Genomic DNA, 16,897 nt, shown 5'->3' with positions numbered 1-16,897 from the left:
TGGTAGAGCCTCATCATTACAGCCTCCTAGTGGTAGAGCCTCATCATTACAGTATCCTCCTAGTGGTAGAGCCTCATCATTACAGTCTCCTAGTGGTAGAGCCTCATCATTACAGTCTCCTAGTGGTAGAGCCTCATCATTACAGTCTCCTAGTGGTAGAGCCTCATCATTACAGTCTCCTAGTGGTAGAGCCTCATCATTACAGTCTACTAGTGGTAGAGCCTCATCACTACAGTATCCTCCTAGTGGTAGAGCCTCATCACTACAGTATCCTCCTAGTGGTAGAGCCTCATCATTACAGTCTCCTAGTGGGAGAGCCTCATCATTACAGTCTCCTAGTGGTAGAGCCTCATCATTACAGTCTCCTAGTGGTAGAGCCTCATCATTACAGTCTCCTAGTGGTAGAGCCTCATAATTACAGTCTCCTAGTGTTAGAGTCTCATCATTACAGTCTCCTAGTGGTAGAGCCTCATCATTACAGTCTCCTAGTGTTAGAGCCTCATCACTACAGTCGCCTAGTGGTAGAGCCTCATCATTACAGTCTCCTAGTGGTAGAGCCTCATCATTACAGTATCCTCCTAGTGTTAGAGCCTCATCACTACAGTCTCCTAGTGTTAGAGCCTCATCATTACATTCTCTTTCTAGTGGTAGAGCCTCATCACTACAGTCACCTAGTGGTAGAGCCTCATCATTACAGTCTACTAGTGGTAGAGCCTCATCATTACAGTCACCTAGTGGTAGAGCCTCATCATTACAGTCTACTAGTGGTAGAGCCTCATCATTACAGTCTACTAGTGGTAGAGCCTCATCATTAGTCTCCTAGTGTTAGAGCCTCATCATTACAGTCTCCTAGTGGTAGAGCCTCATCATTACAGTCTCCTAGTGTTAGAGCCTCATCATTACAGTCTCCTAGTGGTAGAGCCTCATCATTACAGTTTCCTAGTGGTAGAGCCTCATCATTACAGTATCCTAGTGGTAGAGCCTCATCATTACAGTCTCCTCCTAGTGGTAGAGCCTCATCATTACAGTCTCCTCCTAGTGGTAGAGCCTCATCATTACCGTCTCCTCCTAGTGGTAGAGCCTCATCATTACAGTCTCCTCCTAGTGGTAGGGCCTCATCATTACAGTCTCCTCCTAGTGGTAGAGCCTCATCATTACAGTCTCCTCCTAGTGGTAGAGCCTCATCATTACAGTCTCCTCCTAGTGGTAGAGCCTCATCATTACAGTCTCCTCCTAGTGGTAGAGCCTCATCATTACAGTCTCCTAGTGGTAGAGCCTCATCATTACAGTCTCCTAGTGGTAGAGCCTCATCACTACAGTATCCTCCTAGTGGTAGAGCCTCATCATTACAGTCTCCTAGTGGGAGAGCCTCATCATTACAGTCTCCTAGTGGTAGAGCCTCATCATTACAGTATCCTCCTAGTGGTAGAGCCTCATCATTACAGTATCCTCCTAGTGGTAGAGCCTCATCACTACAGTCTCCTAGTGGTAGAGCCTCATCATTACTGTCTCCTCGTGGTAGAGCCTCATCATTACAGTCTCCTAGTGGGAGAGCCTCATCATTACAGTCTCCTAGTGGGAGAGCCTCATCATTACAGTCTCCTAGTGGGAGAGCCTCATCATTACAGTCTCCTAGTGGTAGAGCCTCATCATTACAGTATCCTAGTGGTAGAGCCTCATCACTACAGTATCCTAGTGGTAGAGCCTCATCATTACAGTCTCCTCCTAGTGGTAGAGCCTCATCACTACAGTCTCCTCGTGGTAGAGCCTCATCATTACAGTCTCCTAGTGGTAGAGCCTCATCATTACAGCCTCCTAGTGGTAGAGCCTCATCATTACAGCCTCCTAGTGGTAGAGCCTCATCATTACAGTCTCCTCCTAGTGGTAGAGCCTCATCATTACAGTCTCCTCCTAGTGGTAGAGGCTCATCATTACAGTCTCCTCCTAGTGGTAGAGCCTCATCATTACAGTCTCCTAGTGGTAGAGCCTCATCATTACAGTCTCCCAGTGGTAGAGCCTCATCATTACAGTCTACTAGTGGTAGAGCCTCATCACTACAGTATCCTCCTAGTGGTAGAGCCTCATCATTACAGTCTCCTAGTGGGAGAGCCTCATCATTACAGTCTCCTAGTGGTAGAGCCTCATCATTACAGTCTCCTAGTGGTAGAGCCTCATCATTACAGTATCCTCCTAGTGGTAGAGCCTCATCATTAAAGTATCCTCCTAGTGGTAGAGCCTCATCATTACAGTCTCCTCCTAGTGTTAGAGCCTCATCATTACAGTCTCCTAGTGGTAGAGCCTCATCATTACAGTCTCCTAGTGGTAGAGCCTCATCACTACAGTCTCCTATTGGTAGAGCCTCATCATTACAGTATCCTCCTAGTGGTAGAGCCTCATCATTACAGTCTCCTAGTGGTAGAGCCTCATCATTACAGTCTCCTAGTGGTAGAGCCTCATCACTACAGTCTCCTATTGGTAGAGCCTCATCATTACAGTATCCTCCTAGTGGTAGAGCCTCATCATCACTCTCAAAATTACAATTGTTCACAGAGAATTGTTTTGGGGAGATGTTCTGACTCCATGTCAATGCTTAAATCACATCAGAACACAATTCTATTTTGGTCTGGAAGAAAACTAACATTCATATTTTATTTTATTTTAAAGTTAACTAGGCAAGTCAGTTAAGAACAAATTCTTATTTACGATGACGGCCTACCCCAGCCAAACCTGGACAACACTGCGCCACCTTATGGAACTCCCAATCACGGCCGGATGTGACGCAGCCTAGATTCGAACCAGGGACTGCAGTGAAGCTTCTTGCACTGAGATGCTGCGCCACTCGGGAGCCCTTTAGCTGCACATCTAGCGAGTGAAGAATGTGCAGGTATAATAACTTTGCAGTAAACGTTTCATTAAGAAGGATTTGGGGAAGTATCTGTCAACTCAAACCAACTGGCTACAGACGGTGTTCCCAGGTCGTCATTGAAAATAATAATTTGTTCTTAACTGACTTGCCTAGTTAAATAAAGGTCAAATAAAATGAATAGACAAACGCACATACCACGCAGACAGCCAGGGTCAATATTGCTGGAAATTAATTGGCAGATATTGTGTTAGGTTTGGCTTTAGTGGCTAACCAGGATAATGTCAACGTTGCGTAAATTAGATAGAAACTGTGAGCTTGCGTTGTCTGATACTTGTGAGATTTGTTTATGACAGTTTTCAGTGGAATAGATAAAAAATGTAATGTATGTTCAGAATTGTTTGGCAAGCTACTCATATGTTGGCTGTGAGTTACTGGTAGCTCGACCTGATCTACAGTTGAAGTCGGAAGTTTACAGACACTTAGGTTGGAGTCATTAAAACTCATTTTTCAACCACTCCACACATTTCTTGTTAACAAACTATAGTTTCGGCAAGTCGGTTGGGACATCTTTTTTTGTGCATGACACAAGTAATTATTCCAACAATTGTTTACAGATTATTTCACCTATAATTCACTGTATCACAATTCCAGTGGGTCAGAAGTTTACATGAACTAAGTTGACTGTGCCTTTAAACAGCTTGGAAAATTCCAGAAAATTATGTCATGGCTTCAAAAGCTTCTGATAGGCCAATTGACATAATTTTAGTCAATTGGAGGTGTACCTGTGGATGTATTTCAAGGCCTACCTTCAAACTCAGTGTCTCTTTGCTTGACATCATGGGAAAATCTAAAGAAATCAGCCAAGACCCCAGAAAAATAATTGTAGACCTCCACAAGTCTGGTTTATCCTTGGGAGCAATTTCCAAATGCCTGAAGGTATCACGTTCATCTGTACAAACAATAGTACAAGTATAAACACCATGGGACCACGCAGCCATCATACCGCTCAGGAAGGAGACATGTTCTGTCTCCTAGAGATGAATGTACAATCCCAGAGCAAAGGACCTTGTGAAGATGCTGGAGGAAACAGGTGCAAAAGTATCTATATCCACAGTAAAACAAATCCTATATCGACATAACCTGAAAGGCCGCTCAGCAAGGAAGAAGCCACTGCCCCAAAACTGCCATAAAAAAGCCAGACTACGGTTTGCAACTGCACATGGGGACAAAGATTGTACTTTTTGGAGAAATGTCCTCTGGTCTGATGAAGCAAAAATAGAACTGTTTGGCCATAATGACCATCGTTATGTTTGGTGGAAAAAGGGGGAGGCTTGCAAGCCGAAGAACACCATCCCAACAGTGAAGCACGGGGGTGGCAGCATCATGTTGTGGGGGTGCTTTGCTGCAGGAAGGACTGGTGCACTTCACATCATGAGGAAGGAAAATTATGTGGATATATTGAAGCAACATCTCAAGACATCAGTCAGGAAGTTAAAGCTTGGTTGCAAATGGGTGTTCCAAATTAACAATGACCCCAAGCATACTTCCAAAGTTGTGGCAAAATGGCTTAAGGACAACAAAGTCAAGGTATTGGAGTGGCCATCACAAAGCCCTTGACCTCAATCCTATAGAAAACTTGTGGGCATAACTGAAAAAGCGTGTGCGTGCAAGCAGGCCTACAAACCTGACTCAGTTACACCAGCTTATTGTGGGAAGCTTGTGGAAGGCTACCCAAAACGTTTGACCCAAGTTAAAAAATTTAAAGGCAACGCTACCAAATACTAATTGAGTGTATGTAAACTTCTGACCCACTGGGAATGTGATGAAAGAAATAAAAGCTGAAATTAATCATTCTCTCTACTATTATTCTGACATTTCACATTCTTAAAATAAAGTGTTGATCCTAATTGACTTAAAACAGGGAATTCTTACGAGGATTAAACGTCAGGAATTGCGAAAAACTGAGTTTAAATGTATTTGGCTAAGGTGTATGTAAACTTCCGACTTCAACTGTATACCTTTGTGTAGTACTCCGTCAGAACCACCAGGGGGCAGATGAAGGTCATACAGTAAAGTGCTGCTCTGCTTAGAGGCTTCTAGAATACAGAGCCAAGGACACAGAAACAAAGAGAGAGATGCTGAGGAGCTCCAGTATGCATCACCGTCAACCAGCTCTGAAAGGCAACATCAGCGTACAGCCGATACCAATCTGTGTTATTGTGTCCAGTCTGAAGGCCACGGATGAATGAATAGTATGTGGACAATGTATTAATCACGACGCTGCCCTCTGAAATTGACTTGAGGGCGTAGTCTATTCAGAACGTTGAAGTCTAGTGCTGAAAACATGAAGTCCTCATGTAACCCACCAGAGATTAACTAGGGCCAGAAGGTGGAGACGAGACAAGGTTATGTTAGCTTTAAACCCCCCCCCCCCCCCCCCCCCAAAAAAAGGAAAAGCCACTAGTAGCTCCGACGCAATCATTTATATTCACCAACATTTCAACAGGAAGCTGTTCATTTATATTCACCAACGTTTCAACAGGAAGCTGTTCATTTATATTCACCAACGTTTCAACAGGAAGCTGTTCATTTACATTCACCAACGTTTCAACAGGAAGCTGTTCATTTATATTCACCAACGTTTCAACAGGAAGCTGTTCATTTATATTCACCAACGTTTCAACAGGAAGCTGTTCATTTATATTCACCAACATTTCAACAGGAAGCTGTTAATTTATATTCACCAACGTTTCAACAGGAAGCTGTTCATTTATATTCACCAACATTTCAACAGGAAGCTGTTCATTTATATTCACCAACGTTTCAACAGGAAGCTGTTCATTTATATTCACCAACGTTTCAACAGGAAGCTGTTCATTTATATTGATTATGATTATTATGTAGTAATTATGACCATGATTACTAAGTTTAGAGATCCTGGCAGCTAGACTAACTTACTAATCTAATTATGTTTGCTGACATGGGCCAATTGAGTAACTATCAGTGACTGACATGAGAGAAAAACTGCTAATGCACAACCAAATATTCTACTATACTAACTTGCAGCAGTAAATTGAGACCCAAAGTGAGCAGATTGACAGCTCCAGCAGTAACCCTACCTCCTAGAGCTAGCTGACAGCTCCAGCAGTAACCCTACCTCCTAGAGCTAGCTGACAGCTCCAGCAGTAACCCTACCTCCTAGAGCTAGCTGACAGCTACAGCAGTAACCCTACCTCCTAGAGCTGACAGCTCCAGCAGTAACCCTACCTCCTAGAGCTAGCTGACAGCTCCAGCAGTAACCCTACCTCCTATAGCTAGCTGACAGCTCCAGTAGTAACCCTACCTCCCAGAGCTAGCTGACAGCTCCAGCAGTAACCCTACCTCCTAGAGCTAGCTGACAGCTCCAGCAGTAACTCTACCTCCTAGAGCTAGCTGACAGCTCCAGCAGTAACCCTACCTCCTAGAGCTAGCTGACAGCTCCAGCAGTAACCCTACCTCCTAGAGCTAGCTGACAGCTCCAGCAGTAACCCTACCTCCTAGAGCTAGCTGACAGCTCCAGCAGTAACCCTACCTCCTAGAGCTAGCTGACAGCTCCAGCAGTAACCCTACCTCCTAGAGCTAGCTGACAGCTCCAGCAGTAACTCTAACTCCTAGAGCTAGCTGACAGCTCCAGCAGTAACCCTACCTCCTAGAGCTGACAGCTCCAGCAGTAACCCTACCTCCTAGAGCTGACAGCTCCAGCAGTAACCCTACCTCCTAGAGCAGGGGTGTCAAAGTCAAATGGACGGAGGGCCAAATAAAAAATTTAGCTACAAGCCGAGGGCCGGACTGTTCGAATGTTCATTGAAAAATTTTTAAATGACGCATATAGTCTAGTGAACCTAATTGAACCTACTGAAAACCTAACAAATATATTCCAATATGATCAGATAAATAAAGCAATATTTTCTTATGGCTCTGTCAGTAATCTTTAATTTTCAACAGACACAAAAGACAAATTTCCTTTATATAAAAATCCCCATAACATGAACATTAAATGAAAGAAACCGGTATTCAAGGCACCATCAGTAGCCTATATTTTCTATTTTAGCAAAAGTGGGCTAAATTTACTTCAAAGAAAAAAACAATAATAGCAATTTTCTATCATCCACTCAACTGAAATATTTTTAAAATATAATTGGATTGAAATACAATAAAATAAAGTGCAAAAATCTATTAATCAAAAACAACACTTTGTTTAAGGAGAAGTAACATGCAGTGAAAACAAATATTAAACTTTAACTTTTAAACTTGAACTGAGTAAAAACTCTAAATATGTGATTGCACAGTAATGTTCACTTGTTTGAGGTTGAGGGTGATACTTGGTGGTGTCCCATCTTTTCCACAAGTTCATCAATGTTCGGGGTAAGGCTCTGAGCTGAGGAAATCCTCAGAATTGAGTGGAGGTGTTCAGCAGTAAGTCGACTTCTGTGTGATGTTTTGTTCAGGTTCATCAAAGAAAACAGTTGTTCACACAGGTATGTGCTGCCAAACATAGACAACGTTTGAGCAGCCTGGATGCGCAGCTGGGGCATTGTGTCGGGGAGGAAATGGGCGAACTCCGCAGCACCCACTGCCGCATATTTTGCCCTCAGTGCATCATTGCATTGGAGGTCAATCAACTCCATTTGGAGGTTTGGTGGTGAGCTTTCCACGTCAACAGCAAATGGGTTACCGAGCAGTTCCAACCTGCTTTTTTGTGCTTCAAAGTCAGCAAATCGGCGTCGAAAGTCAGCGGCAAGCATACCTATTTTATCAGCCAACTGTGCGCTCGGGAACGCACTGGTAGAGAGCTTCTCTTTCATGGTCTGGCAGCTGGGAAAGTGGCTCAAATTTTCTTTCCGCATCTGCGTCTCCCACAGAGTCAGTTTGGTTTTAAATGCCTTCACTGTACTGTACATATCAGAGATGACATGATCCCGACCCTGCAGCTGCAAGTTCATTGCATTTAGATGACTCGTAATGTCACACAGAAAAGCCATTTCACACAGAAACATTTCGTCTCGGAGTTGTGTTGTGTCTTTCCCTTTGCTGTCCAAGAACAGACAAATCTCCTCACGAAGCTCGAAACATCTTTGAAGCACCTTTCCCTGGCTTAGCCATCGCACCTCTGTGTGATAAGGCAAATCACCATGCTCCGTTTCTAACTCCGTCAGAAATGCCTTGAACTGGCGGTGATTCAAACCTTTGGCTCTGATAAAGTTAACTGTGCGCGTGATGATGCTCATTACATGCTCCATTTTCAAGGCTTTACCGCACAACGCTTCCTGGTGTATGATACAATGATAAGCTGTCAGCTCACCTGTCGCGTTTTCCTCTTGCATCTTTTCCCGTATCTTCGCCACCAGTCCGCTCCTGTGTCCACACATCGCAGGTGCTCCGTCGGTTGTCAAACCCACGAGTTTTTCCCAAGGCAGCTCCATCTCATTTACACATCTTGACACCTCTTCATACAAATCATGCCCCGTAGTTGTGCCATGCATAGGACGTAAAGCCAAAAACTCCTCTGTCACGCTTAGGCTGGAGTCCACTCCGCGGATGAAAATTGACAACTGGGCAATGTCAGAAATGTCGGTGCTCTCATCCACAGCCAAGGAATATGCAATGAAATCTTTTCCCTTTTTCACAAGCTGCTCTTTTAGATTGATGGACAACTGGTCTACTCTCTCGGCAATGGTGTTTCTGCTCAGACTCACATTTAAAAAGAGTTGCCTTTTTTCTGGGCAAACTTCGTCACAAACTTTAATCATGCAGTTTTTGATGAAATCCCCCTCCGTAAATGGCCGGGCTGATTTAGCGATCTCTTCTGCCAAAATAAAACTGGCCTTGACAGCAGCCTGGCCTTGTGATTTGGCTTTTTTGAACAGAGCCTGTCGAGATTTGAGGCCTCGTTTTAATTCCTCTGCCTTTTGTAGCCTTTGTTCCATGTCCATATTCTTGTTTTTGTCCGCGTGTTTCGTTTCATAATGTCGTCTCAGATTATACTCTTTCAGTACCGCCACACTTTCTCCACACAGAAGACACACAGGTTTTCCAGCTACCTCCGTGAACATATACTCCGACTCCCACCTTGTTTGAAACCCCCGGTTCTCAGTGTCCACCTTCCGTTTTGCCATTTTTGATGGGTATCTGAAAGTTAATTTTACTGTGATGCTGACGACTGCTGTGCCAATAAATATTGAAATGAAGCAGCCTACTGCTCGGTGCGTCACCGTTGCATTGTGGGAAATGTAGTATTGGTGCGTGTAAAAGATCTGCGGGCTGCCGGCTTGCTGCGGTCTGCGGGCCGGTTCTAATAATAAATCAAGATCATCCCAGGGGCCGTAAAAAACCTTCTCGCGGGCCGGATGTGGCCCGCGGGCCTTGACTCTGACATATGTGTCCTAGAGCTAGCTGACAGCTCCAGCAGTAACCCTACCTCCTAGAGCTAGCTGACAGCTCCAGCAGTAACCCTACCTCCTAGAGCTGACAGCTCCAGCAGTAACCCTACCTCCTAGAGCTAGCTGACAGCTCCAGCAGTAACTCTACCTCCTAGAGCTAGCTGACAGCTCCAGCAGTAACCCTACCTCCTAGAGCTAGCTGACAGCTCCAGAATTAACCCTACCTCCTAGAGCTAGCTGACAGCTCCAGCAGTAACTCTACCTCCTAGAGCTAGCTGACAGCTCCAGCAGTAACCCTACCTCCTAGAGCTAGCTGACAGCTCCAGCAGTAACCCTACCTCCTAGAGCTAGCTGACAGCTCCAGCAATAACCCTACCTCCTAGAGCTAGCTGACAGCTCCAGCAATAACCCTACCTCCTAGAGCTAGCTGACAGCTCCAGCAGTAACCCTACCTCCTAGAGCTAGCTGACAGCTCCAGCAGTAACCCTACCTCCTAGAGCTAGCTGACAGCTCCAGCAGTAACCCTACCTCCTAGAGCTAGCTGACAGCTCCAGCAGTAACCCTACCTCCTAGAGCTAGCTGACAGCTCCAGCAGTAACCCTACCTCCTAGAGCTAGCTGACAGCTCCAGCAGTAACTCTACCTCCTAGAGCTAGCTGACAGCTCCAGCAGTAACCCTACCTCCTAGAGCTAGCTGACAGCTCCAGTAGTAACCCTACCTCCTAGAGCTAGCTGACAGCTCCAGTAGTAACCCTACTTCCTAGAGCTAGCTGACAGCTCCAGCAGTAACCCTACCTCCTAGAGCTAGCTGACAGCTCCAGTAGTAACCCTACCTCCTAGAGCTAGCTGACAGCTCCAGTAGTAACCCTACCTCCTAGAGCTAGCTGACAGCTCCAGCAGTAACCCTACCTCCTAGAGCTAGCTGACAGCTCCAGCAGTAACCCTACCTCCTAGAGCTAGCTGACAGCTCCAGCAGTAACCCTACCTCCCAGAGCTAGCTGACAGCTCCAGTAGTAACCCTACCTCCTAGAGCTAGCTGACAGCTCCAGCAGTAACCCTACCTCCTAAAGCTAGCTGACAGCTCCAGAATTAACTCTAACTCCCAGAGCTAGCTGACAGCTCCAGAATTAACTCTACCTCCTAGAGCTAGCTGACAGCTCCAGCAGTAACTCTACCTCCTAGAGCTAGCTGACAGCTCCAGCAGTAACCCTACCTCCTAGAGCTAGCTGACAGCTCCAGAATTAACTCTACCTCCTAGAGCTAGCTGACAGCTCCAGCAGTAACTCTACCTCCTAGAGCTAGCTGACAGCTCCAGCAGTAACCCTACCTCCTAGAGCTAGCTGACAGCTCCAGCAGTAACTCTACCTCCTAGAGCTGACAACTCCAGTAGTAACCCTACCTCCTAGAGCTAGCTGACAGCTCCAGCAGTAACCCTACCTCCTAGAGCTAGCCGACAGCTCCAGCAGTAACCCTACCTCCCAGAGCTAGCTGACAGCTCCAGCAGTAACCCTACCTCCTAGAGCTAGCTGACAGCTCCAGCAGTATCCCTACCTCCTAGAGCTAGCTGACAGCTCCAGCAGTAACCCTACCTCCTAGAGCTAGCTGACAGCTCCAGCAGTAACCCTACCTCCTAGAGCTAGGTGACAGCTCCAGCAGTAACCCTACCTCCTAGAGCTAGCTGACAGCTCCAGCAGTAACTCTACCTCCTAGAGCTAGCTGACAGCTCCAGCAGTAACCCTACCTCCTAGAGCTAGCTGACAGCTCCAGCAGTAACCCTACCTCCTAGAGCTAGCTGACAGCTCCAGCAGTAACTCTACCTCCTAGAGCTAGCTGACAGCTCCAGCAGTAACCCTACCTCCTAGAGCTGACAGCTCCAGCAGTAACTCTACCTCCTAGAGCTAGCTGACAGCTCCAGCAGTAACCCTACCTCCTAGAGCTAGCTGACAGCTCCAGCAGTAACCCTACCTCCTAGAGCTAGCTGACAGCTCCAGCAGTAACCCTACCTCCTAGAGCTAGCTGACAGCTACAAGTGTCACTGCTATAAGCCTCAAGTATAGCTAGGTGATGATTTATGAAATTGTTAAAAACCACTGCGATAAGCCGTTTTATACCTGTGTGTGTGCGTGTGTTCTTACCTGGTGGGTAGCCTGGACTACCCGTTTGGAAGAGGTTAGGTGTGTGTGTAGGTTCTTACCTGGTGGGTACCCTGGACTACCCGTTTGGTAGAGGTTGGGTGTGTGAGTGTGTTCTTACCTGGTGGGTACCCTGGACTACCCGTTTGGTAGAGGTTGGGTGTGTGCGTAGGTTCTTACCTGGTGGGTAGCCTGGACTACCCGTTTGGTAGAGGTTGGGTGTGTGAGTGTGTTCTTACCTGGTGGGTAGCCTGGACTACCCGTTTGGTAGAGGTTGGGTGTGTAGGTTGGAGCAGCAGTGGGGTAACCTCCTGGGTAGCCTACAGACAGAGGACAAGAGAGAGTCTTAAGGCCTCCGCAAGCTTCCCATCCGAAACAGTTTGAAACAGTTCATATATGATGAGAATTTGACAGCGTTTTTGTTCGTTTTAGTCTTCGGCAAAAGTTTTTTTCCGGCTGTTCGTGAACACAATTTTTTGCGAGCCGAAGACCATGCCCCTTTGTCTGTGATTGGTCAACAGTATGGATTCTTCAATGAAGTGTTTGTTTTCATTCAAGGAGAGACAACACATTTTTTTCACTTGAGAAACACTGCACCCAACATCAAGACCTCCTCGGCAAAAACATCAACATTAAAGACGTATTTCTTGATTTATCTTAGATTGATTCTGACTATTTTGAGGAAGTGCTACTGGGTATGTTGTTGGTATGAGGTCTCAAGAGGGACAAACACTAAACATCTTGTTTTTCTAGTGAAGGTATTTTAAGGGAGTATGGGAGCAGATATTCACTTCGCCTAGACGAGTTCAGCTCGAAGCAAACCAAACCTATGTATGCGGACGCAACACACACACTGTCATACAACACACTCTGGGGTGAACCAACACACACACTGGAATACAACACACTCTGAGGGCGAACGCAACACACACTGTCATACAACACACTCTGGGGCGGACGCAACACACACTGGAATACAACACACTCTGGGGTGAACGCAACACACACACACACACACACACACACACACACACACACACACACACACACACACACACACACACACACACACACACACACACACACACACACACACACACACACACACACACACACACACACACACACAGTCATACAACACACTCTGGGGCGGACGCAACACACACACTGGAATACAACACACTCTGGGGTGAACGCAACACACACACACACACACACACACACACACACACACACACACACACACACACACACACACACACACTGGAATACAACACACTCTGGGGTGGACGCAACACACACACTGGAATACAACACACTCTGGGGTGGACGCAACACACACACTGGTATACAACACACTCTGGGGTGAACCAACACACACACTGGTATACAACACATTCTGGGAGGAACGCAACACATTGACATACAACATACTGGGGTGAACGCAACACACACACTGGCATACAACACACTTTGGGGTGAATGTACAGTTGTAAACATTGACATAGGACGACCCGTAGGTGTGTGTATATACAAGATTATCTCTCGGTCTTACAGTGTGTATGCATATGGTTTTAACACACACAGCAGGAGGGGGAGAGCTCCCCTGCTGAGTAAACACCTGTGTGTGTGTAGACAGTAGAACCTGGTGCACACCAGGATACTACAGCATGTTGAACAGTGGTTCTGGCTGTTCATCTGTCTTCATTGTGTTTCACACAACCAGACAACTGGAACCAGTGTGTGTGTGTGTGTGTGTAAGTGTGTGTGTGTGTGTGTGTGTGTGTGTGTGTGTGTGTGTGTGTGTGTGTGTGTGTGTGTGTAATGATGAGATGAAACGGCTCACCAATTAGCAGACATTACAACCTCCAGTATAACCACTAACGAGACAAGGAATTGTTTATCTTTTCAGTGATTACACTGTGTGGGAGGAAGGTGAGAAATGAGAGGGATGGAGAGAGGGAGGGAATGAGGAAGAGAGAGAAAGATGGAGGAAGAGAGAGAGGGATGGATGAGAGAGAGAGAGGGATGGAGAGAGAGATGGAGAGAGAGGAATGATGGAGAGAGAGAGAGGGATGGAGAGAGAGGAATGATGGAAAGAGAGATGGGTGGATAGAGAGAGAAGAAGCATGACACACAGGCAGCATCCATGTTGCTGTGTGTGTGTGGTATGTGGAGGTGACAGCTCTGTGATTGGGGACAGTCATACATTCTGATAGATATCGCACTCAGTCCCATCATACAGGCCCTGTCATAACCCTGTTATAGTGAATGGTAGCATCACAGTGACATACAGGCCTGTCATAACCCTGTTATAGTGAATGGTAGCATCACACTGTGACATACAGGCCTGTCATTACCCTGTTATAGTGAATGGTAGCATCACACTGTGATATACAGGCCTGTCATTACCCTGTTATAGTGAATGGTAGCATCACACTGTGACATACAGGCCTGTCATTACCCTGTTATAGTGAATGGTAGCATCACACTGTGATATACAGGCCTGTCATTACCCTGTTATAGTGAATGGTAGCATCACACTGTGATATACAGGCCTGTCATGTCATAACCCTGTTATAGTGAATGGTAGCATCACACTGTGACATACAGGTCTGTCATGTCATAACCCTGTTATAGTGAATGGTAGCATCACACTGTGACATACAGGCCTGTCATTACCCTGTTATAGTGAATGGTAGCATCACACTGTGATATACAGGCCTGTCATTACCCTGTTATAGTGAATGGTAGCATCACACTGTGATATACAGGCCTGTCATTACCCTGTTATAGTGAATGGTAGCATCACACTGTGACATACAGGCCTGTCATTACCCTGTTATAGTGAATGGTAGCATCACACTGTGATATACAGGCCTGTCATTACCCTGTTATACTGAATGGTAGCATCACACTGTGACATACAGGCCTGTCATAACCCTGTTATAGTGAATGGTAGCATCACACTGTGATATACAGGCCTGTCATTACCCTGTTATAGTGAATGGTAGCATCACACTGTGATATACAGGCCTGTCATAACCCTGTTATAGTGAATGGTAGCATCACAGTGACATACAGGCCTGTCATGTCATAACCCTGTTATAGAGAATGGTAGCATCACACTGTGATATACAGGCCTGTCATGTAATAACCCTGTTATAGTGAATGGTAGCATCACACTGTGACATACAGGCCTGTCATAACCCTGTTATAGTGAATGGTAGCATCACACTGTGATATACAGGCCTGTCATAACCCTGTTATAGTGAATGGTAGCATCACACTGTGACATACAGGCCTGTCATAACCCTGTTATAGAGAATGGTAGCATCACACTGTGATATACAGGCCTGTCATAACCCTGTTATAGTGAATGGTAGCATCACACTGTGATATACAGGCCTGTCATAACCCTGGTATAGTGAATGGTAGCATCACACTGTGACATACAGGCCTGTCATTACCCTGTTATAGTGAATGGTAGCATCACACTGTGATATACAGGCCTGTCATTACCCTGGTATAGTGAATGGTAGCATCACACTGTGATATACAGGCCTGTCATAACCCTGTTATAGTGAATGGTAGCATCACACTGTGATATACAGGCCTGTCATGTCATAACCCTGTTATAGTGAATGGTAGCATCACACTGTGATATACAGGCCTGTCATAACCCTGGTATAGTGAATGGTAGCATCACACTGTGACATACAGGCCTGTCATAACCCTGTTATAGTGAATGGTAGCATCACACTGTGATATACAGGCCTGTCATAACCCTGTTATAGAGAATGGTAGCATCACACTGTGATATACAGGCCTGTCATAATCCTGTTATAGTGAATGGTAGCATCACACTGTGATATACAGGTCTGTCATGTCATAACCCTGTTATAGTGAATGGTAGCATCACACTGTGATATACAGGCCTGTCATTACCCTGTTATAGTGAATGGTAGCATCACACTGTGACATACAGGCCTGTCATAACCCTGTTATAGTGAATGGTAGCATCACACTGTGATATACAGGCCTGTCATTACCCTGTTATAGTGAATGGTAGCATCACACTGTGATATACAGGCCTGTCATTACCCTGTTATAGTGAATGGTAGCATCACACTGTGACATACAGGCCTGTCATAACCCTGTTATAGTGAATGGTAGCATCACACTGTGATATACAGGCCTGTCATAACCCTGTTATAGTGAATGGTAGCATCACAGTGATATACAGGCCTGTCATGTCATAACCCTGTTATAGTGAATGGTAGCATCACACTGTGACATACAGGCCTGTCATTACCCTGTTATAGTGAATGGTAGCATCACACTGTGATATACAGGCCTGTCATTACCCTGTTATAGTGAATGGTAGCATCACACTGTGACATACAGGCCTGTCATTACCCTGTTATAGTGAATGGTAGCATCACACTGTGATATACAGGCCTGTCATAACCCTGTTATAGTGAATGGTAGCATCACACTGTGACATACAGGCCTGTCATTACCCTGTTATAGTGAATGGTAGCATCACACTGTGACATACAGGCCTGTCATTACCCTGTTATAGTGAACGGTAGCATCACACTGTGATATACAGGCCTGTCATAACCCTGTTATAGTGAATGGTAGCATCACACTGTGACATACAGGCCTGTCATAACCCTGTTATAGAGAATGGTAGCATCACACTGTGATATACAGGCCTGTCATTACCCTGGTATAGTGAATGGTAGCATCACACTGTGATATACAGGCCTGTCATTACCCTGTTATAGTGAATGGTAGCATCACACTGTGACATACAGGCCTGTCATAACCCTGTTATAGTGAATGGTAGCATCACACTGTGATATACAGGCCTGTCATAACCCTGTTATAGTGAATGATAGCATCACAGTGACATACAGGCCTGTCATGTCATAACCCTGTTATAGTGAATGATAGCATCACAGTGACATACAGGCCTGTCATGTCATAACCCTGTTATAGTGAATGGTAGCATCACACTGTGATATACAGGCCTGTCATAACCCTGTTATAGTGAATGGTAGCATCACACTGTGATATACAGGCCTGTCATGTCATAACCCTGTTATAGTGAATGGTAGCATCACACTGTGATATACAGGCCTGTCATGTCATAACCCTGTTATAGTGAATGGTAGCATCACACTGTGATATACAGGCCTGTCATTACCCTGTTATAGTGAATGGTAGCATCACACTGTGATATACAGGCCTGTCATAACCCTGTTATAGTGAATGGTAGCATCACACTGTGAAATACAGGCCTGTCATAACCCTGTTATAGTGAATGGTAGCATCACACTGTGACATACAGGCCTGTCATAACCCTGTTATAGTGAATGGTAGCATCACACTGTGATATACAGGCCTGTCATTACCCTGTTATAGAGAATAGTAGCATCACACTGTGATATACAGGCCTGTCATAACCCTGCT

General features: G+C 45.5%; 1 protein-coding gene across 4 annotated transcripts in view; it reads right to left on the bottom strand.

Moving 5' to 3' along the window:
* Window positions 1-16,897, bottom strand: part of LOC129831696 (protein FAM168A-like) — a 63,963-nt gene that overhangs the window by 15,876 nt on the left and 31,190 nt on the right. For all 4 annotated transcript variants that reach the window (XM_055895070.1, XM_055895068.1, XM_055895067.1 and 1 more), the window contains one exon: window positions 11,656-11,736. In XM_055895070.1, coding sequence (XP_055751045.1) covers window positions 11,656-11,736 — 81 coding nt within the window. The remainder of the gene's footprint in view (window positions 1-11,655; window positions 11,737-16,897) is intronic.

Source organism: Salvelinus fontinalis, chromosome 33 (assembly GCF_029448725.1).
Source record: "Salvelinus fontinalis isolate EN_2023a chromosome 33, ASM2944872v1, whole genome shotgun sequence".
In the NCBI taxonomy this organism is placed as follows: domain Eukaryota; kingdom Metazoa; phylum Chordata; class Actinopteri; order Salmoniformes; family Salmonidae; genus Salvelinus; species Salvelinus fontinalis.
Note: the sequence above shows the minus strand (reverse complement) of the source record. Positions and strands in the feature narration are given on the sequence as shown.